Source organism: Monodon monoceros, unplaced genomic scaffold (genome assembly GCF_005190385.1).
Source record: "Monodon monoceros isolate NGI ecotype Baffin Bay Population unplaced genomic scaffold, NGI_Narwhal_1 Super_Scaffold_9, whole genome shotgun sequence".
In the NCBI taxonomy this organism is placed as follows: domain Eukaryota; kingdom Metazoa; phylum Chordata; class Mammalia; order Artiodactyla; family Monodontidae; genus Monodon; species Monodon monoceros.
The window spans coordinates 38,568,602-38,590,397 of NW_021703786.1; the positions used below are offsets into that span (position 1 = coordinate 38,568,602).

At 63.5% G+C, this 21,796-nt stretch overlaps 1 protein-coding gene across 1 annotated transcript in view; it reads left to right on the forward strand.

Moving 5' to 3' along the window:
- Nucleotides 1-1,316: 1,316 nt before the first annotated feature.
- MYO15A (myosin XVA) overlaps nt 1,317-21,796 on the forward strand; it is a 50,512-nt gene continuing 30,032 nt past the window's right edge. The window contains exons 1-23 of the mRNA XM_029212055.1: nt 1,317-2,401; nt 2,570-5,060; nt 7,025-7,107; nt 7,642-7,705; nt 8,303-8,412; nt 8,748-8,822; nt 8,950-9,040; nt 12,605-12,610; nt 12,735-12,838; nt 12,917-12,980; nt 13,849-13,962; nt 14,494-14,655; nt 15,490-15,603; nt 16,188-16,246; nt 16,399-16,522; nt 17,451-17,546; nt 17,909-18,040; nt 18,528-18,653; nt 19,325-19,402; nt 19,930-20,078; nt 20,183-20,228; nt 20,364-20,488; nt 21,488-21,605. Of these exons, the coding sequence (XP_029067888.1) occupies nt 1,317-2,401; nt 2,570-5,060; nt 7,025-7,107; nt 7,642-7,705; nt 8,303-8,412; nt 8,748-8,822; nt 8,950-9,040; nt 12,605-12,610; nt 12,735-12,838; nt 12,917-12,980; nt 13,849-13,962; nt 14,494-14,655; nt 15,490-15,603; nt 16,188-16,246; nt 16,399-16,522; nt 17,451-17,546; nt 17,909-18,040; nt 18,528-18,653; nt 19,325-19,402; nt 19,930-20,078; nt 20,183-20,228; nt 20,364-20,488; nt 21,488-21,605 (5,616 nt within the window). The remainder of the gene's footprint in view (nt 2,402-2,569; nt 5,061-7,024; nt 7,108-7,641; nt 7,706-8,302; nt 8,413-8,747; nt 8,823-8,949; nt 9,041-12,604; nt 12,611-12,734; nt 12,839-12,916; nt 12,981-13,848; nt 13,963-14,493; nt 14,656-15,489; nt 15,604-16,187; nt 16,247-16,398; nt 16,523-17,450; nt 17,547-17,908; nt 18,041-18,527; nt 18,654-19,324; nt 19,403-19,929; nt 20,079-20,182; nt 20,229-20,363; nt 20,489-21,487; nt 21,606-21,796) is intronic.

Consider the following 21,796-nt stretch of genomic DNA (forward strand, 5'->3'; position numbering starts at 1 on the left):
GGGCCTCTGGCTTGCTCAGTGGCTCAAGTAGGGCCCTCTGCCCCAGAACTCCTGGAAGGCCCAGACTCTGGGGTCAGCCCGGCTAAGCCCCTGCCTCTGGCCAGTGTCCAGAGCTGTTCCCCTCCCACACGATGGCCCACATGCCCAGGAGCCCAGAGGCGAGGAAGGCCTAGCACTAGCAAGAAATGTGGCTCCGGACCACGCAGGCCTGGGTTGGAGCCTGGTTCCAGGGTCCCAAGCTGGTTGACCTTGAACAAGTCACTTCTCCTCTCCAAGACCGTTTCCTCATCTGGAGAATGGAGATGACAGTTCCCACCCCACAGCCCATTGTGAGACTCTCTTGAGATAACAGTGGCCAGGCCTCAATTTGGAAACCAGCTCCAGGAGGGGCAGTGGGGGGCGTGGTGTCGGCATCTCTGGGCTCAGAAAGAGTGAACCCCCTGCCCCACAGCCCAGAACAAGGCAGGAGAGCAGGCAGCATCAGAGGGGGTGATGGGGGATTGGATGCCCCCTCGAGACCCCATCCTGCGGGGGCCCAGTTCCCACGTGTCCCCACCCCCAGAAGCTGCCTGATTGTCGGCCTTACCAGGCCCTGCTGGAACCGAGAAGCCCCCTTCTTGCCCTGCCTTCTCAGCCAGCAGCCTGGTTCTCCCCAATAAATTATTCACGCTCCCAAGGGCCGGCCAGCTCTGGTTACACTGACCGCAGCCCTGGGCACCTGCTATGCCCACCACCCCTCCTCCCTTGCCCAGGACCTGGAGGGGCCCAGGTTCCCCTCCCCCCAAGGTGACTTGGTGGTCTTTGAACGTCCCACCCTGGCTCAGGAGATGCAGCTCCACTTGTGGCCCAGAACAGATGTGCTGGGTGGTTTAGGGCAGGTGGCTTCCCCTCTCTGGGGCCCAGTGACCCAAGCACTCACTCGGTGGGTGAGCCGGCAGAGGCTCAGGGAGGGCTTGACTGGGGTTGAGGCACGGCTGTCCTCATGGAGGTTCTAAGGCCAACGCAGTCTCCCCAGCATGGGCCTGCCAGGCCTCCCCTGCTTCCCATAAACAACACCCAGGTGCTTTCCAACAGGCTCAAGGGTGAAATTCTAGGCGGGGCCTGAGGAGATGAATTATGGATCTGCCCACCTGAAAGCCTGCTCCCAGCCAGAAGGAACTTGGCTGTCCCTCCCCCGGCCACCGGGCCAGTCCCAGCTGCTCTGAGCCTGCGGAGGCTGCGTGTCCAGCCGCAGGCAGGAGACTCAGCAGGTCCCTGTGTCCCCAAGGCCCTGAGCTCGTGACACCGGCCGGCCTGGCAGGGAGCAGGTGGCCACCATGGCGAAGGAAGAAGAGGATGAGAAGAAAGCCAAGAAAGGGAAGAAGGGGAAGAAGGCGCCGGAGCCGGAAAAGCCCAAGCGGAGCCTGAAGGGGACTTCGCGGCTGTTCATGGGCTTCCGAGACCGCACGCCCAAGATCTCCAAGAAGGGGCAGTTCCGGAGCGCGTCGGCATTCTTCTGGGGTCTCCACACCGGACCCCAGAAGACCAAACGCAAGAAGAAGGCGCGCACGGTGCTCAAGTCCACATCGAAGCTCATGACGCAGATGCGCGTGGGCAAGAAGAAGCGCGCCATGAAGGGCAAGAAGCCGTCCTTCATGGTGATCCGCTTCCCTGGCCGGCGCGGCTACGGCCGCCTGCGCCCGCGTGCCCAATCGCTCAGCAAGGCGTCCACGGCCATCAACTGGCTCACCAAGAAATTCCTCATCAAGAAGGCCGAGGAGTCGGGCAGCGCGCAGGCCACACTGGACGCCTGGATGGACCGCTCCGGCTCCCGCGTGGGCTCGCGCAAGCTGCCCTTCCCGTCGGGCGCCGAGATCCTGCAGCCCGGGGGTCGCCTGCGCAGGTTCCCGCGCGCCCACAGCATCTACGAGTCGGGCGAGCCCGTGGGCTTCCTGCCCTTCGAGGACGAGGCCCCGTTCCGGCACTCGGGCTCCCGCAGGTCGCTGTACGGGCTGGAGGGCTTCCAGGACCTGGGCGAGTACTATGACTACCACCGCGAGGGTGATGACTACTACGACCGGCAGTCGCTGTACCAGTATGAGGAGGAGCCCTACCGGGGCGCCTACGGCCTCCACGGCCCAGCCTGGCCGCCCTATGACAACCCTCACGGGTACCCGCCCGAGGACCCCTACGACTACTACGGCCCAGACTACTACGGGGGCTCCTTCTACTCCAACTACGGCTACCGCTATGGCTACGACGACTACGAACCCCCCTACGCGGCCCCGTCGGGGTTCGCGTCTCCCTACGGCTACTACGACGCATACGCGGGCGAGGCGCAACTGCACGGCTACTACCAGGACTCCTACGCCCCTTCCGACGCGGTTTACCCGCCCTACCCGCCCTACCCGCCCTACGACCTCGCCTACGACCTCCCGTATGCCGGGCCCTACCCAGATACCTACGGGGCTCCCTACCCGGATGCCTACGGGGCGCCCTACCTGGCCGCCTACGCGCCGCCCTACCTGGGCGCCTACGCGCCGCCCTACCTGGGCGCCTACGCGCCGCCCTACCTGGAAGCCTACGTGCCACCCTACCTGGATCCCTACGCGCCGCCCTACAGCGCCCCCTACGGTGCCTCCCATGGAGTCCCCTACGCTGAAGGCATCTATGGTGGCGGGGACCAGGCCATCTACCCGCCCGAGGGGCCCTATCTTCCGCCGGAGCAGTCGGCCTTCGCGTACCCGTGGGTGCCGCCGCCCATCCTGTCACCTCACAACCCGTATGCCCACCCCATGGATGACATCGCGGAGCTGGAGGAGCCCGAGGAGGCGGGCAGCGAGCGGCAGGGCACGTCCTTCCGCCTGCCCAGCGCCGCCTTCTTCGAGCAGCAGGGCATGGACAAGCCCGCCAGGTCCAAGTTGTCCCTCATCCGCCGGTTCCGCCTCTTCCCGCGGCCCCAAGTGAAGCTGTTTGGGAAGGAGAAGTTGGACGTGCCCCTGCCGCCCTCCCTGGACATCCCTCTGCCCTTGGGAGACGCGGACGAAGACGAAGAAGAGGATGAGATGCCGCCGCTGCCCCCGGTACCCTACGGCCACCCCTTCTGGGGCTTCCTCACGCCGCGGCAGCGCCGCATCCAGCGCGCCCTCTCGGCCTTCGGCGCCCCCCGGGGCCTGGGCTTCAGCTCTGACTTCGGACGCCCAGCGCCGCGCCCGGCCACCTCGCTGGCGCGGTTCCTCAAAAAGACCTTGTCGGAAAAGGAGCCCATCCCGCGGCTGAAGAGCAGCCAGAAGGCCCGGGCGCGAGGCCCGGCGGTCAGGGAGGCGGCCTACAAGCGCTTCGGCTACAAGCTGGCCGGCATGGACCCCGAGCGGCCCAACACGCCCATCGTGCTGCGGAGGGCGCAGGCGCGCGCGCGCAACAACAACAACTCCCGCCGTCCGCCGTCCCCGCCGCGCGCCCCCAGCCCCGCCCCCAGCCTGCCGCCCGCCCCGGCCCTCGCCCCCGCCGGCCTGCCCCCGGGCCTTCCCCCGCCGGCTTCGCCCTACGGCTCGCTCCGCCGGCACCCGCCGCCCTGGGCCGCCCCGGCTCACGTGCCCCTCGCATCCCAGGCCAGCTGGTGGGCCTTGGCCGAGCCCCCGCCCGTGAGCCCCGAGGGGCCCCCTGACCCTCTGGCCTTCCCCGGACCCCGGCTCTCCTTCAGGGGCTCCCGCCGGCGGGACGCGGCCTTCGGCTTCCCCGGGCCCTCGCCCCGGCCCTCGCTGAGGAGCCCGCCCCGCCTGGGGTACCGCTCACCCCTGGGGCCCCGCTCGCCCCTGGGGCCCCGCTCGCCCCTGGGGCCCCGCTCGCCCCTGGGGCCCTTGTCCCCCCAGCCCTCCGTCCGCCGCGGCCCCTTCCGGCCGCCCTTCTCGCCGCCGCCCCGCCGTCCCCGCTCGCTGCGGGAGCCCCCGTCTCCGCGCCGAGCCTCGGGGCGCCCGGGCGCACCCCGGTCGCCGGTGCTGGGCTCCCCGCGGCCGCCCTCGCCGCCCCCTCTGCTGGGCCCCAGCCCACGGAACCGCTCACTCAACCTGCCCTCGCGCCTCCCGCGCACGTGGCGCAGCCTCAGCGAGCCTCCCATCAGAGCCGTGAAGCCCCGGCCGCGCCAGTCCTACCGCCTGCCGCCCGGCCCTCGGTCTTGGCGGGCGGCTGCCGCTGCCGCTGCCGCTGCTCCTGCGCCTGAGCACCAAGAGAGCCAGCGCGAGCCCGAGGACTCGGAGACGCTCTGGACAGTGCCCCCGCTGGCCCCCAGCTGGGACGTGGACATGCCTGACACCCAGCGGCCACCATCGCCCTGGCCGGGAGGCCCAGGCAGCCTCCGTGGCTTCTCCAGGCAAGCCGCTGTACCCCCAAACCCCTTCCTCCAGCACGTAGGCCCAGGGCTATCCCCTGCTGCCCAGCCTGAAGATCCAGCCTCTGACTCAACCGGTATCCTCCTGGGTAGACATCACGACCCAGGGCCTGGACAGCTGACCAAATCGGCCAGCCCGAGCCTCAAGAAGCCTGAAGAAGAGGCCTCTCCGGCGGACCCCCAGCCACCAGCAGAGCCTGAACCCCCGACCCTGACACCCCCCAAGGATTCCCCCTCAGAGCGGAAAGCACTGAGGCCCAGCTTCTCCTACCCGCTGGCCGCCTCTGACCAGATGAGGGCCACATGGCCACCATGGCGCCGCTGGGGGACACTGCCCAGGGCCCCAGCCCCCTTGGCGCCCTCTGGGGCCCCAGGACCCCTGCCCAAGGCGGGTGAATGGCTCCAGGCAAGCCCTGGGCGTTTTGCTGTGGTCATGCCTCGTGTGCAGAAGCTGAGCTCTTTCCAGCGAGCTTGTCCTGCTACCCTGCAGCCTCCCATCCAGGAGCCAGAGCCCCAGCCCAGGCTGAGAACCTGGAGTCTGCTCTGGTCCCGCCTGTGGCTGCCGGCGGAGGCCCATCAACCCTGCACACGAGTACACGCTCGCCCCCCGTCCTGCCGCCTGGGCCCTGGAGCTGCCGGCCTGCCCCATGGGGGCCCCGGGGAAAAGGTCGGCCCCAAAGGCTGGTCAAACAAGGTATGGGGGCACAGGTTAGAGGGAGGGCTTATGGTTCCATCCTGGGAAACGGGGCAGGAGACAGTCTCGGGACCTTGGCGAACTGCTGCCTGCTTGGGCCTCAGTCTTCCCATCTGTAGCTTGGGGAGAACAGCCTCCCAGAGCTTCTGGGGGATTGAACAAGGGGATGCCCGGCACAGGTAGGCAGAGGACAGAGATGCCAGAAACTGCCCCCAGGCACTTGGGGAAAGGGATCTTGTCCCAGTCTGGGCTCCAAGCAGTCCTGTCCTCATCCGATCTGGATGGCACGTCCACTCAGAGCCCCCCGCAGGGATCTTGGCTCAGTACGAAACTGCAGACCCTGCCTACCCACCCTGTCCCATCCCCGCATTCACGTTCATGCTGTTCCTTCTGCCTGCTGCTGACCCTCCCCCAAACTGGGTCTTCTGTCTCTTTGGGGCTCCTGCCTAAGGGCAGTCCCCCGGGCTGCAGGGTTCTGGACTGTCCAAAGGTGAGGGCTCAGGAACCAACCTTCCAGCTTCTTTACTGCACAGTGGGGAAGCCAAGACCCAGAAGGTCACACAGTGGATCACGGCTGAGCTGGGAGCCTGTCTGGGCCCCTGCAGGGTGTGGGGCAGGCAGCCCTTCTGAGGGGTGCCAAGCCCGTGCCTGGCTGCCACGCTCGCGGCGGAACACGAGCCCGGTGCCGGGTGGCCCTCAGCGGAGGGGGGTGGTCACCGGAGCCTCCCCCGGGACGCCTGGGGTGGGCGGGGCACGCAGGGGTGGCGGGCGTTTCTCAGCCTCTGCAGACGGTGCCCCGTGGAGCAGGCAGCCAACGGGCCCATCAATGGCAACCGGGGCGCCCTGGCTGCTGGGGGGGCCCTGGCCCCAACGGCGGGTGCCCCGGGCTGTGTGGGCCGCAGCGCTGCAGGAGCGGGGCGCCAAGCGCCCGGGGGTGAGGGGCAAGGACGCGTGGGCCCTCCTCACCCTGGAATACGTGAGTGGCTGAATTATTCAGGGTTTGCGGCCACTGGCGCACATGGGCAGGCGGGTGGGCGGGAGGCCAGGGCCTCTGGGGTGATACCCGCTGTGCCCTACTTAGCACGCGGGCTGCCTCCCGGTGTCCCCTTTCCTCTCCGCTCAGGGAGGGGTGTAGGCTGGACCCGAGAGGCAGGACAGGCGGGCTCACAAGCGTGCTCGCAGTCACGTGGGCCACGTGCGGGCCTGGGACGTGTGCTCGGGCGCTCCACAGCTCAACGAGGAGAGCATGTGTGTGCGTGCGCCACGGCCCGGGCAGACGTGGTATCTGCGGGGTCAAGTGTACACACTACCAGGGCACAGTAGCGGGCCTGCAGCCCACAGGGGGCATCGGGACTTTCGTCTCGAGACCACCAGGTGCGGGGACACCTGTCACATGAGAACCTGTCCAAGGGACGTTGAGAGCACGTGCCCGCACTTGTGTGTGCCTCCAGGAAGGCACCGCAGGCCAGCATGCACGTCCACAAGCCCCGTGCGAGACCACGGGTGGGCGTGGGAGCACCTGGGCTGCAGGCGCCGTTGCCTGTGGGTCTGTGTGTGTGGGTCTGCGTTTGCCCTGCACGGGGTGCGGCACCACACGTGAAAGTCCCGGTCCTTCTGGAGGCCCCAGGCACCAGATGCGGATGTTCTCCTAGTTGTCACATAGGCAGACCTGGGGTTCAGCCTGGGAGAACGTGAGGTGGGAGGCCTTCTGGCCAGGCAGAGGGAGCAGTGCCCCTGTGCGTGTGCTCAGCCCCTGGCAGGACTCTCGGGAAGACGGGCAGCGCTGAGGCCGGCCGTGTCCCTGGGAATTAAGCATTGTGTTCCGAGGCAGACAGCCCATAGGACCCGGCCGGCCCGGCCTCAGGGCTCTCTCCTCCACACGGCAGTGGGTCCTGGCCATGTCCAAGCCGGGGGGCCACGCGCAGGCACCCTCTGGCTGGCTCACCACAGGTTGTCTTCCCCAGATGCACTCCATCCGCAACCTGCCGTCCACACGGTTCCGCGAGCAGTGCCGGGAGGACGGCGTGGAGGACATGACGCAGCTGGAGTGAGTGGGGGTGGCGGGTCGGTGAGTGGTCACCGCCTCCCACCGGGGTGCCCCTCACCTCCTGGAACATTTTCAGAGCCTGCTTCCTCCTCTGTTAGGCGAGGCTCAGGCAGTGTCAAAAAGGCCCAGTAATTCAGATGGGCGCTTATTAGCTGGGACCTGGGCAAACACTCAGCCTCTCTGCCTCAGTGTGTCACCCATAGGATGCTGTGGGGTGGCTTTTGGTGTGAGGGTGCTGGCACATTGGAGGTGCCTCAGACGTGAGGGTCGTGCTGGTCAATATCATTATCCAATCACAGTGACAGCCTTCACGTTTGCTACCTGAGAGCATCCCCCACCCCAGCGAGGTGGGAACAGTGATTATCATACCCATTGGATGGATAGAAAAACTGAGGCACAGAGAGATTAAGTAATTTGCTCGAGGCCTCACAGTTGGTTGGTGTCAGAGACGGGACTTGAACGCAGGCTTTTCTGACCAAGGCCCTACCGTGAGGGGAAGGTGGGCCCTGACTGCCTCTCTCCATCTCCTCGCAGAGACCTCCAGGAGACCACTGTGCTGGCCAACCTCAAGACCAGATTTGAACGGAACCTCATCTACGTAAGGCCTGGGGCTGACCCCCCTGGGCTTGGGTCTGAGGGCAGCTGCCTCCCTGCCTCCTGGGGCTGCAGTGGGAAGCGTGGATTTCTCCTGCTCGCCCCAGACTTGTGGCATCTGGTTTGAACCCTGGAGTTTCTACTATTTGAGCACAGCATTCAAGAGCTGGGAGCGCTATAATCCAAAGTCCTAAAACATAGAGGCTTAGAGGCCTGGAGACAGGGAACCCAGAAGTGTGTGACCCCCACCAGGGGCCCGATGGGTAACGCTTCCAGAGTCCTGGGAGCCATACACCTGGGGCCCGGGGGTAGGGGGACGGTCGGGGGGCGGGCCCCAACTATGAACGAAGGAAGCAGGCACCCTTGTGGGGTCGTGGCTGTGGGGCTTTGCGTGCTCCACCCTCCTCCCAGCCTCAGCCTGGTTCAGTGCCTGACACTCCACAACCAGAGCGCACGACCCACCAAGCTGTCTGGGGGCCCAGGGTGCAGACACCAGGGCCAGGCAGCCAGACGTCTGTCCCCGTGGGACAGGGATCCCAGCTCCCGGGAGTGGGGGAGGGAGGGACACAGACGGGCCCTGAGGCCACCGTCTGCCCGGCAGACGTACATCGGCAGCATCCTGGTGTCGGTGAACCCGTACCGGATGTTTGGGATCTACGGGCTGGAGCAGGTGCAGCAGTACAGAGGGCGGGCCCTGGCCGAGAATTCCCCGTGAGTGTCTTCAGGGCTGGGGGAGGGGGCCTCCCCGGGGTCTCCTGGGTTCCTGTCTGAGCTTGGCAAGTCCCTGGTTGCCCCTCAGCCATAGGTGGTGGGTGGCGGTGGGGAGCCCGGCAGCCTCTCCCTGAGCCTGGCCACAGCCCCCTGTGGGCTGGAGGCCACTGTGGCTCAGACCTGGGTGGGGAGCCTTGCGGGGAGCATTCCCCGAGGGTGGGGTATGGCAGGATTGGCTGCTCGGCTAGGCAGAGGTGTCCCCCTGCCCATCCCCCGGGAGGTTTGGGAGCCCCAGCAGGGCCTGGCCCAGGAACGCCTGTGGCCTGTCTCTCCAGGCACCTCTTTGCAATTGCAAATCTCGCCTTCGCCAAAATGCTCGATGCCAAACAGAACCAGTGCATAATCATCAGGTGGGCAGCGGAGGGGCTGGGGGCCGGCCTGCCTGCCCGTGTCTTCCTGTGTCACGGCGGGGTCAGGGGAGCGCCCAGAAGAGGCCGTGAACAGGCTGGAGCTCACTCTGCCCCTCTGGCCGGTCAGCGGAGAGAGCGGCTCTGGAAAAACTGAGGCCACGAAGCTGATTCTGCGCTACCTGGCGGCCATGAACCAGAAACGGGGCGTCACACGGCAGGTGCGTCTGTCCCCCCAGGGCCCTCAGCCCAGCGTCCCTCGTGCTCCTCGAGAGGCAAGACTCTGTGGCCCCACTTGGAGGATGGGCGGCCGAGCCCAGGGCTGCACAGAGAGGCCTCGTAGGACTTGGGGGCCCTTGCTGCCTCCCCTCCCGGGAGTTCTCTCCTGCTTGCCTTCCCCTGCAGCTCTGCGTTCCAGCCCCCTGGGGCGGCCCCAGCAGAGGCCACATGGGCAGGGGGCGTCGTCCACTCCTCCCGCCTGGCCTCACATTCATGGTCGTGAAAGAGGCAGGACAGGCCCGAATGTGTGTGATGGCCAGTGTAGGGTCAGGAGAGGCTGGGGCACTGAGAAGGCCTGGCTGGGGCCTGCAGCATTGGAGGTTTGCCTAGAGAGCTGAGTTCTCTGAACCCAAGAACGTCAGAACCTCCGCAACGGTTTCCCGAGGACCTGCTGTGTCCCAGGCCCAGGCTAGGCTCTGGGGAGCAGGCAGCAGCAACACAGCCTGATAAATGTTCCCATCTTGTGGGAATTTTGTTCTAGTGTAGGAAACAGAAAGGAAAATAGGCAGGTAAATTCTGTGTATGTGAAAGGGGTAAGTTGTAGGGAAGCATGGGGGGAGGATGGGGCATGTTGGGGATTGCGATTTCAGGCGTGGGGGTCAGGGCAGGTCCTGCTGAGAAGGCAAGGCAGTGGGGCCTGCAGACATCTGGGGAAGAGCAGGTGCAAAGGCCCTGGGGTCCAGCAGGTGTGGTGTGCTGGGTCGGCAGAGGGGTAGCATGTGGTCCAGGCGAGGGAGGATGGTGGCTCAAACCAGAGAGGTGACAGTGGTGTTGGTGAGCACAGTTGGCCTGGGTGCGGTTCCAGGACTTGGTGAGGGACCAGACGGGGCTGTAAGAGGGGACGCCCAAGCTGGCCCCAGGCATTCGGCCTGAGCCAGCAGCTGAGGGGCAGAATATGGAGAGAGGACGCAGGTGCCCTTGAGGGTCTGCGGGGCATCCACGCGCAGGTGGTGGGAGACGGTAGATGTGCCAGGAGCCTGGAGCTCAGGGGAGGTGGGGCAGAGACTGAGGCCCGCCAGCTCAGACTACAGAACATGAAGCTCAGGCTCTGGCCCACCCCTCCAGAGGTTTGCAGTGGCCACAGTGTCCTAGCTGGTGGCGACCTCTGCAGGTGATCTGGGGGCACTGGGCAGGGGCTGCTGGGCCCTTGGTGAGGAGGGGGTCAGCCCAGGCTTTGTGGTCAGGAGAGGTCACTTCCTGGCAGGCCACTTCTGATACCGACCTTGGCCTGCCAGCCCCTCCCATCCCAGCCTGGGTCTCCTGGAGGCCAACCAGATCATCCCTTTGCTCCAGGCCGGGGGTCAAGCCTCTAAGAGTGGACTCCTGGGAGGACTGGCTGCGTAGGCAGGCAGCCGTGTGCGTCAGGCACCCCCTGTGTGCGGGGAACCTTCCGCTCTGTCAGCACCAGAGCCTTGCAGCAGCCCTGGGAGCTGGAAAACTGAGGCCTGGGGGCGTAGTGACTTGCCCAGTGTCCCAGAGTGATGGGGTGAAGGGGCTGGGGTCTGAGGTTCGTGGCGGGGGGCTGTCTCGGCAGGGTTCGGGGAGGATGGCGGAGGCGCGGGACGTGGCTGGGTCTGAGGGGTTGGGCCGGGCAGAGAGGAGCTGTGAAGATGTGCCTGCTGGCTGGGGTGACTGTGGACTCACCTCCTGGCCGCTGTTGAGCCGCTCCTGCAGTCGGACGGTCTGGGTCTAGGGTCAGTTTCAGGCAAGGCTGGGTCCAGGGTCTTAGACAACGTCCCTTGTCTCGGCCCCACCCTCCCGCACGTTTGGACATCATGCTCATCTGTCCCCCGTGGTCAGCACAATGATGCCACAGCACCACGGCCCACACTGCCCACCGGGCCAGGAGGCCTCAGGGCTCCCTCTTGTTGGACTGGTTTTGGCCACGCGTCGTCACTGGACCCAGGCGTGCCTTAGTCAGCCGAGGTCTGGGCCACAGGCTCCATCTCTGGGCTGGGAACGAGACAAGGGTTCCCTGGGGTAGGGGCTCGGGGTGGCTGAATGCTGCTCAGCCCGGGGCACAGGCACCGGCGCACCCGCGGGTTGGGCTGGACGGCCCCACGGGGCCAGAGGTTCCCACCCCTGGCCGTGTGCCCTGCCCTGTGCTGGGCACTAGAGGAGAGAACCCACCCCCAGGTGCCCACAAGGGGCACCCAGGTTAAGGGACAGGTGGACCCTGACTCCCTAAGCACCCCCAGGCCGGCCCCCAGGCCTCTCTGGGCTTTAGTCCACTCCTCTGTACGGTGGGCACAGTATTTCTGGGACTGAGCGACACTGTGGGTGAGCAGGTGGAGGGAACTGGCATCGTCCCCAAGGTAAAGTGTATCATTTCTGTGCACACCGGGCCCCCTACTTCTCCCCTAAGAGTTTATCCTGAGGAAATGATGCAGCCAGAGAGAGCACTGCTTACATCGCCGAGCATGGGCTGTGGTGCTTTGGGCCCTTGCTCTTTCCGACCCTGGCGTCCCGAGCGCGCTGCCTCACCTCTCCCAGCCTCGGTTTCCTGATCTGTGAGGAAGGGCGATATTAGCACCTATCTCGTAGGATCGTTAACGATGCTGTTAATTGGGGCAAGAGGCCTGGCACGCAGTAGGTGCCTAATAAGTGGGTGCTGTGATGAGCTACAACACCCTGGCGGCTCTGCTCTCATAAAATGCTATCCCCCATTTCATCCATTTAGCAGATTTTTTTTTTTTTTGTATGTTTTGGCCGCATAGTGCGGCACGTGGGGATCTTAGTTCCCCAGCCAGGGATGGAACCCGCACCCCCTGCAGTGGAAGCGCGGAGTCCTAACCACTGGCCCACCAGGGAGGTTCCCCCCCCCACCCCCCCACCCCCGCCGCCAGCAGGTGTTTGTTGAGAGCCTCCTACTGCCAGGTCCTGTGTGGGTGGCTGAACACCAGGCTTGTGCGCAGAGTCCTGCCTGTTGGGTTGACGCTCTAGCAAGAGACACGGACGTACGAAGGGCTGAGGGCTGCAGGGGGGCAGAGCGCCAGTGCCCAGAGGCTGGCGCGGGCACAGTCAGGGGACTGCAGTGCTGAGCAGAGTGGGGAGGGGACAGGAGATGGGGCTGGGCCGTGCAGGGCCTGGAGCCCAAGGGGTGGGAGCCGGGGGTGGGGGACGGGACCTCCCGAGGATTGCGGAGGACCCCTGGAGGGAGCCAGGAGGGGCAGGTAGGAGGCCTTTCCAGGAGACTGGGTGGTTCATGGCCGGTGGTGGCTGGGGAGGGGGGCAAGAACACCCCCAGAGCCCTTTGGCAGGAAGGCCCAGCAGACCCCCCACCTCGGGCCATGCCATGGTCCCCGAGCCCAGACACCTGGGGCTCTGAGGCTCCGGGGTTTGCTCTCAGCTGGCGGCTCTCCTGCCTGCGGGCCGGGCCGGGAGGGCTCAGCCACTCCCTCTGCGGTCGGAGGCCCCCCGCGTCCTGGGGGGAGCCAGTCGGTCCCGCGGGTGACCCGCTTCTGTTCTTGTCCCGCCCTCCTCCTCTGTGCTGGCGGCTCCTGAAGATAAAGGTATTGGGGGTGCGTGTGCGCACGCTTGTGCGGTGTGGGGCGGGCAGCATGGGGTGAGCGGTGGGGGACCTGGGGAGGCCCCCGCGGGCTCCCTGCAATGCCCGAGTCTTCCTCTGGCACCCAGATCCTGGAGGCCACACCCCTCCTGGAGTCCTTCGGTAACGCCAAAACTGTCAGGAACGACAACTCTAGCCGCTTTGGGAAGTTTGTGGAGATCTTTCTGGAAGGGTGAGTGGGCCGCGGTGGAGCCCCCCTGGGGCCTTGCGTGCACGGTGCCCAGCGTAGCTGACTCTGCTCCCTCTCCAGGAGCGTGATTTCTGGTGCCATAACCTCGCAGTACCTGCTCGAGAAATCCAGGATCGTGTTTCAGGTGTGTCAGGATGGGGTCGGGTGTGGGGCGTGCAGACCCTCTGAGCCTGGCACCTGGCTGAGCTGATGAACGAGGCTCGGGCTGTGTGTGTGTGTGTGTGTGTGTGTGTGTGTGTGTGTGCGCCTGTGGCCGCGTCTCCTCCCCTACCCCGCACCCCGTCCTTGGCCCTGAGGCACACCTGGCCCCATCCCGCCACAAGGCCTTCGCGGCGCCTGTTCCTTCTACCTGGAGCACTCTTCCCGCAGACAGCTGCATGGCCGAACCCCTCACCTCCTCCAAGTCTTCGCTGAAGGTCACGCCCCAGGGAGGCGGCCCCGGTGAAGAAATGCAGCCCCCCCCCGACCCCCCACCACTGCCCACCCCCTTGGCTGCGTTGTTTCTCTGCAGAGCGCTTCTCGCCACTCACGGTGCTCTGCTGAGGGTCTGTCTCCCCTGGCCGGCAGGTGGGCTCCCATGAGGCCAGGGGCTTCTGTCTGCCGTGTTCCCCTTTGTGTCCCAAGGGCCTGGCTTGAGGCCTGGCCACAGTCTGTGCCCACCACCCTGGCTGGCCCTGCGAGTACACGTCTGGTCCGTGGACACACGTGTGCAGAGACTTGTGTAGCTGGTACACATGTGAAAAGGGCCACCTTTCTTTCATTTCTCCAAGCAGAGTTAAATCCTGCCCAAAGCCCCGCCCCACCACCACACCAGGGTCCCCCCCCAACCCCCCGCCAGTGCCAGGCTGGGGCTCACTCGTCACAGGGGCACCGGTCTCACCTGAGGCCCGTGTGTGTACTTGTATCTGTGGGCATAGCTGGGCTTGTACGTGTGTCCGGGGGTCACCTAGGTCGGCGGCTCCCCTCTCTGCAGCCTCCAACCCACTCCACAGGCCAAAAACGAGAGGAACTACCACATCTTCTATGAGCTGCTGGCTGGGCTGCCCGCCCAGCTCCGGCAGGCCTTCAGCCTGCAGGAGGCCGAGACCTACTACTACCTGAACCAGGTGAGAGCCAGCAGGCATCTGAGGGCCCTTGGCCTGGTCCCCTCCCCCCATCACTCCGTGTGGGCCGAGAGAGCCAAGTCGTGGCATCCTGATGGCCAGCGAAGGTGATGGAGGTTTGGGAGGGTGAGTTTGGACTTGGCGATGTCTCATCGTGGCAAGGGGGACAGGTGTCTTTGGGGTCCAAGGCCAGGGTAGGGCAGGCCGACCTGATTCTTTGTTTTTCTGGAGCCTAGAATAGAACTAAGTGGCCTGGAGCGACTACACTTCCTTCCAGAGCCTCACTTTCGTCATCTGTAAAACGGGGACAGCACAGTCCCGCTTTGCAGGGGTGTGTGAGGATTAGAAGAGGGAAATGTACACGAAGCCCTCAGCACAGGGCCTGGTGTGTGGTGCCCGCTCGGAGCCTCCGGCCCTCGGGAGTAGAAAGAGAACTGGGATATCCGGCCACACTGCAGGCCGGGGCAGAGCAGGGTCCTTGAGGGCTCCTGGCCCCCACCCAGGGTCCCCGACCCCTGCCCTGCCCTCGCCCAGGGTGGGAACTGTGAGATCTCAGGGAAGAGCGACGCGGACGACTTCCGCCGGCTGCTGGCCGCCATGGAGGTGCTGGGCTTCAGCGCCGAGGACCAGGACAGCATCTTCCGCATTCTGGCCTCCATCCTGCACCTGGGCAACGTCTACTTTGAGAAGTATGAGGTGAGGGGACACCACGGCCGCACGGCCCGCTCCCTTGGGACATGGGCGTCCTCTGGAGGCTGAAGAACTGGCTGAAATACCGCCGGCTCACAGCCAGAAGCACAGATCATTTGGTCTTTTTCTCCGCTTTGGGGGTTGTTCATCTTTTTCTAATTGACGTATGAGAGCTCTTTATATACGTTAAGGGAATCAGCCCTTTGTCTCTAGGGTGAATTAATTGCAAATATATTTTCTGGTTTATCATTTATATTTTGATTGTTTACAGGTTTTTTGCTGTTTCGGTTTTTGGTGGGGTTTTTTGCTATGCAGATTAAAAAAATTATTTTCAGGTATTTCATTTATCAAGTCTTATAGAAATTTTAGACTTTTTATCATTTTAGAGATCTATCTCTCTAAAATTATAAAAGCCTATGCCTATAATTGTTTGAAGACCTTTTATGGTTTCTGTGACTATTTTTTTAACATTTAAATCTCTGGTTCATCAGGAATTTATTCTAGTAAGGTACAAGGTAGGGATCTTGTTTTTTTGTTTAGATAGTGACTCAGTCTCCCAACTTGAGAAATACGTATTTATCCCATACTGAAAATTCCTGTGTACGTTTGTGTCTAACTCCTGACTTTTTTACTGTGCTTCGTTGACCTGTTTACGAACTATGTGTCTGTCCCCACAGTGTTTTAATTATTCTAACTTTATGCTTTACCATCTCCTGGGACCCCTGTACTCCTCTTCTGTTTTAGAATTTTCCTGGCTGTTCTCACTTGTTTCTCTTTTTTATAGGAACTCATATAAAAAGCTTATTTAGCTCAAAATGCACTCCTGTGGGTGTTTTGCAGACAGACGCGCAGGAGGTTGCCTCGGTGGTGAGTGCCCGGGAGATCCAGGCCGTGGCCGAGCTGCTGCAGGTCTCCCCCGAGGGCCTGCAGAAGGCCATCACCTTCAAAGTGACCGTGAGTCCCTGGGTGTGGGTTATGCTATCGAAGCCTCCTGACAGCCCTGGACGGAGCTGCTTTGTGCCCCGTCCTGTGTGGGCCCCCTGCCCCTCTCCCCCACCTCCCCAACCTGTCCATCTTCTGGGTCTGGCCCAGAGGTGGGTAACCTCAGATCCCAGAGGCATTTGGCACCAGTCTCCGGGCCTTTGCATAGGTTGTTCCCTCTGCCTGGAATGCTGTTCCCTTTTTCACGCCTACTGATTCTCAAGCCCCAACACAGGTACCCTCTGCTCCAGGGAGCCGTCCCTGACCCCTGGCTGGGCCAGTATCTCCCACACCCCTGCCCTCCCCCCTCCCCAGGCTGATGTCACCATTGTGTCTGCTTCTGCCTCTGTCTCCCGCTCAGACCGGCAGCCCTCGTCCCACCAGCAAGCCAGGCAGAAGGGGGGACGAGGGTGTCTTGCCCCTGGCTGACTTCGTGCCTGAGACAAGTCACACCATGTCCCCGGCTCCCCTCCCCACGCCCCCCACCCCCAGTCCTCTGGGGACTTTCCGGAGGTGGTGGCCAACCCGCTGTCACTCAGGGGCTGCATCCCCCGCAGGAGACAATGCGAGAGAAGATCTTCACCCCCCTGACCGTGGAGAGTGCTGTGGATGCCAGGTGAGGCCACACCTCCCGCCTGAGCCCCAGGTGCCCCGCCCCCTCACTGTGCCTGCCCCCCCCCCCCCCCCCCCCCCCCCCACACCCCCCCCCCCCCCCCGGTGCCCCCCCCCCCCCCCCCCCCCCCGCGCCAAACACCATCTCTGCTTCAGGGATGCCATCGCCAAGGTCCTGTACGCGCTGCTTTTTGGCTGGCTCATCGCCAGGGTCAACGCGCTGGTATCCCCGCAGCAGGACGCGCTGTCCATCGCCATCCTGGACATCTATGGCTTCGAGGTGGGGCCCCGGGGGCGCTCTTGCACCGTCACCTGTTCAGGGCCCTCCCCTATGATTATCTCCCTCTGCTCGCCCACAAGCGCTCCCTGGGGCCTCTGGGCGGCAGGCCCTGTGGGCAGCACCAGGGACCCCAGAAAGAACCAGACCTGGGCTCCGACCTCGGGGCGCTTCCAGGAGGTACTGGGTGGGATGAGGATGAACACTGACGAACACATGTGGTCAGAGCTGTAACAGAGGCAGCCTGGCACTGGGGGAGCCTGGAGCAGAACCCTAGCTGGGCAGGCATCAGGTAAGGTTTCCTGGAGGCGGAGGAGACGTCCTGAGCTAATTCCTTACAAACCAGCCAAGGCATTTGAGGTGGAGGGAACAGCCTATGCGGAGGCTCAGAGGTGTGGGCCGTGGTGTCTGGGGAGGTGGAAGTCATCTGGGTGGTTAGGGTGGGGGGCATGGAGAGAGACAGGCAAAATCAGAATAACAGAAGTGGCAGCTGAGGCTCCCGTGGCACCTGCTGTGTGCCAGCTGACGTTCTAAGCGCTTTGCATATTAGTTCACTTAATCCTCACAACCACCCTGTGAGGTGGGCACTGTCGTTATCCCCATTTTACAGGTGGGGAAACTCAGGCATGGGGGCTTAGAAAGTGGCAGAGCCAGGATTGGAACGTAGGCAGAAGGTTCCAGAGCCTGGGGCTTCAGACACTGTGTGTGCCACCTTGCATGGGACCGTCAGGTTCTCACCTGTGCGCAATCGGAGCCACCGAGGGTTCTGGGCAGGGGGTCTGTGGGCGGGGCTCCAGTTTGCTGAAACTGAGGAAGGCAGGGATGAGTCTGCACGGGGGGGGCGGGGGTGGGGGGTGGGCAGGCCCTGGGTTGGACGGATGGGCTGCTGGCCACGGAGGGGCCGGGCCCAGCCTCACCACACGCCCGGCAGGACCTGAGCTTCAACAGCTTCGAGCAGCTGTGCATCAACTATGCAAACGAGAGCCTCCAGTACCTCTTCAACAAGATTGTCTTCCAGGAGGAGCAGGTGAGAGTCCTCCGTCACTCTCTGTCCCGTCCCCGCTGGCCGCTGGGCCTCCTTGGAGGCAGATGGGTTGTGCTGGGAACCAGCACACGCGAAAGCCTGTGTTATGGAAGGGCAGGTGCGGGGGTGCTGAGTGCAGAGAAGAGCCCCTTGGGGGGTCCTCCTCACCCTTGGCAGGGCTGTTCCAGGCCGGGGGAGGAGCAGGGCCCGGAGGAGGTGGTTCGTGTGGCCCCGCTGGGGAGTGAGCTCCCTGGGCTGGGAGGCGTGCACGCAGGGGTGCCCTGGCCAGGCCCCCGGATGGCGTCCGCCTGGGGGACGGGCTGGGAGGGGCCCGGGGCTCGGAGGCAGAGGCCCGCCGCCTGCAGGAGGAGTACATCCGCGAGCAGATGGACTGGCAGGAGATCACCTTCGCCGACAATCAGCCCTGCATCAGCCTCATCTCGCTGAAGCCCTACGGCATCCTGCGTATCCTCGACGACCAGTGCTGCTTCCCCCAGGTGAGCTTGCTCAGGACGCTGGACGTCTCTGAGCCTCGTGGCCTGCATTCCTCTCTGCTCTGGCGTGGGGTCGGAAGCTCAGGACTCCCAACCTGCCATTCAAACCTGGGGTGACTGAGGCTGGATGGGGGCTCGGGACGAGGGGCTGCACCAGCCTGGGAAGTCATAGAAGGCTTCCTGGAGGAGGTGACCTTGTGCTTGGGCCTCAGATTCCGATTGGAAAACACAAGGGTGGGACGGGTGCTCTGGGCAGTGGGACTAGAGCGTGCAGAGACAGCTGAGCTGGATGGGGGGCAGCTGGGAGCACACCCGTCTTCAGGATCCACTTAGTCCACCCCAGCCCGAGCAGTGGGCAGCCAGGGGCAGTGGGGACTTGTTCCCCCTCCCCGGTGCTCGCTGGGGACCAGTCAGGGCTGGAGAATTTGTCACTAGGCGAGGAATGGGATGCCGGGCCCCTGTCCACCCGCTGACCGCCGCCTACCCCCAGGCCACAGACCACACGTTTCTGCAGAAGTGCCATTACCACCACGGCGCCAACCCACTCTACTCCAAACCCAAGATGCCACTGCCCGAGTTCACCATCAAGCACTACGCGGGCAAAGTCACCTACCAGGTGAGACCCAGAACCATGGCCTCCAGTGCCCTTCCCCACCGCTGGAGACACTGGCACCTGTTCCAGTTTTGGCCCTGATGATCCTCAGCTGTGTGACCTTGGCCAAGTCACTTTACCTCTCTGAGCCTCAGTTTCCTTATCTGGAAAGTGGGGATGATAATAGTGCCCGTCTCACGGGGTGAGTGAGAGAAGTCCAGGGCCAGGGCAGGTGTAATGAGAAGGAGCCCCCATCAGCGGTCACTGTCACCACTGTCACCTCGGCTCATTCCTGCCCTGGAGCCGTCTCAGGCCAGGATTTTGAGCCTCTGTCCCCACTGGGCCTCGTTTTCCTCATCCGTAGAATGGGCACAGGACAGTGTCCTCACTGAGGATGGGGCCAAGATGTGGACTGGTCATGTGAAGCTGTGGCTACTGCCCCTGCCCTGGGGGTGGAGAGGCTAGTGGGGCGGGAGGGGAGGGGACCAGAGCAGGGGGAGGGGCCTGTCCCTCCTAGGATAGACAGGGAGGCCGAGGCCTGGAGGGGCAGGGCCAGGGTCACCCGGGGCTGTGAGCCCCTGACCCACCGTCAGGAGGAGGGGGGAGGAGGGGAGAAGGCAGGCTGATGCACCCCGGGGCCGCGTGGGGTGGGAGTGGGGTCCAGCCCGAGCTGCTCCGCCTCTCCCCCTTTCCAGGTGCACAAGTTCCTGGACAAGAACCATGACCAGGTGCGCCAGGATGTGCTGGACCTGTTTGTGCGGAGCCGGACACGGGTGAGCGGGCCTCACCTCGCCACCCCAGCCCCCCGTAGCCTGAGCACGCAGCTCACCGTTAGGCCCCTCTCCCAGCCCGGTCCTGCCTCTGGCTCACCCCACCCCATCCCTCCCTGAGCGGTTCTTCCATCCCCACACCTTCTCGGCCTCCACTTCCCCCTCTGTCGAACGGGCACCCTCCCCCTGAGGACATTGCCAGAGTTCACGACCAGGTCTGTAACAGGCCACCTCGGGGCCAGGCACGGAGTCAGTGCCCGTGTGTTCCCCAGCCACGGGCGGGCCCCTTGGAAGGTGCTGAGCACCCTCGCTTGAGAGGTATGCCAGCTGGGAGGACATGGCCTCACCGAGAGGACAGGGGGCCAGCGGGTCACTTTTCCGACCCCTCTGGTGCAGAGACTGATGCCTTTTGTTCTTTCCCTGTCCCTCTCTCTCTCTCTCTCTCTCTCTCTCTCTCTCTCTCTCTCTCTCCCCCTTCCCCCCCCATCCCTGTCTCCTGTCTCCCGCGCCTTGACTGCTGACTGGCCCAGGTGGTGGCACACCTCTTCTCCAGCCATGCCCCACAGGCTGCCCCTCAGCGCCTGGGAAAGAGCAGCTCCGTCACCCGGCTCTACAAGGCACACACGGTGGCCGCTAAGTTCCAGCAGTCGCTCCTGGATCTGGTGGAAAAGATGGAGAGGTGGGCGTGGCAGGGGCGCGGCACCCAGCCTCACCTGTGACCCTCAGGGGTAAGCACCCCCCTTCTCTGGGGCCTCACACTGCCCTCCTCCCGCCCCTGCCCAGGTGTAACCCCTTGTTCGTCAGGTGCCTGAAGCCCAACCACAAGAAGGTATGTGATGGTTGAGGTCCCTGGGGGAGCCAAGTCCTCTCCCCATGCTGTGTGACCTTGGGTGAGTGGCTTTGCCTCTCTGGCCCTCCATCTGTTGGGCCGATGTGCAGGCTCCCTATCTGAGCCTTCCCCCAGGAGCCAGGCCTCTTTGAGCCAGATGTGGTGATGGCCCAGCTACGGTATTCGGGGGTGCTGGAGACTGTGCGGATCCGCAAGGAGGGCTTTCCGGTGCGGCTGCCCTTCCAGGCATTCATCGACAGGTACCTCGGTCAGGGTGGTTCTGAGCTCCAGAGACCCCTTCCCAGCCCACCGTGGCCCTAGGATTACGCAACCCAGGATGAATAGGGCTTGCCACGCAGTGTTGCTCAGACTGTGCGGTACACGAGACCAGCACGTGCCAGCTGTTATATGGAACATGTATTTACTGTTTTGTATTTTTTCATAGTTTTATTCTGTGTGTGTGGATTCTAAAGAGCAGTAATTTTAATAGTTATTTTAACAAGTTTCCAGCAGATGGCGGTAAATCACCCTATTCTACTGAAACAATTTATTACAGTTTTCGGGTTGCTCAGTATTTTTTTTTTTTTAATTTTCATAATTTTTGAGTTTACTTTTTTTTTTTTTTTGCGGTACGCGGGCCTCTCACTGTTGTGGCCTTTCCCGCTGCGGAGCACAGGCTCCGGATGCGCAGGCTCAGCGGCCATGGTTCACGGGCCCAGCCGCTCCGCGGCATGTGGGATCTTCCCAGACCGGGGCACGAACCCGTGTCCCCTGCATCGGCAGGCGGACTCTCAACCACTGTGCCACCAGGGAAGCCCTGAGCTTACTTTTAAGGCCTCTTTTATTCTATTTAATTTTATTTATTTATTTATTTATTTTTGGCTGTGTTGGGTCTTCATTGCTGCGTGCGGGCTTTCTCTAGTTACGGCGAGCGGGGCTACCCTTCGTTGCAGAGCACGGACTTGTCATTGTGGTGTGGAGCACGGGCTTTAGGCGCGCGGGCTTCAGTAGTTGTGGCGCGTGGACTTAGTTGCTCCGCGGCATGTGGGATCTTCCCGGACCAGGGATCGAACCCATATCCCCTGTATTGGCAGGTGGATTCTTAACCACTGTGCCACCTCAGCAGAGTCTTGAGAACAGAAAGCCTTTTTCTGGTTAGAGGACACTATGAGTAGAGGCACTGCTGGGACTCGGGCTTCCGGGAGACGGGGGCTGACCGGGTGGGTCCCATAGACCCACGCTGGGTTTGGGCCCTGCAGGTACCGCTGTCTAGTGTCCCTCCAGCACAACCTGCCAGCCAGTGGGGACATGTGTGTGTCCGTGCTGAGCCGCCTGTGCACGGTCACGCCAAACATGTACCGCGTCGGCGTCAGCAAGGTAAGTCCTACCGGCACTCAGCCCCTGGGTGCCCCACGGCTGGAGCCTGTGGGCTCAGAAACACTCAGGCTGCAGGCTACTGTCCCAGAGGCCATCCAGTCGAGCTGGTAAATGGATGCTTATCCTACCTCCGGACTTTTCCCGGCTGTTCCCACTGCCTAATTCACCATCCCGCCTTCCCCCGCCTCTCC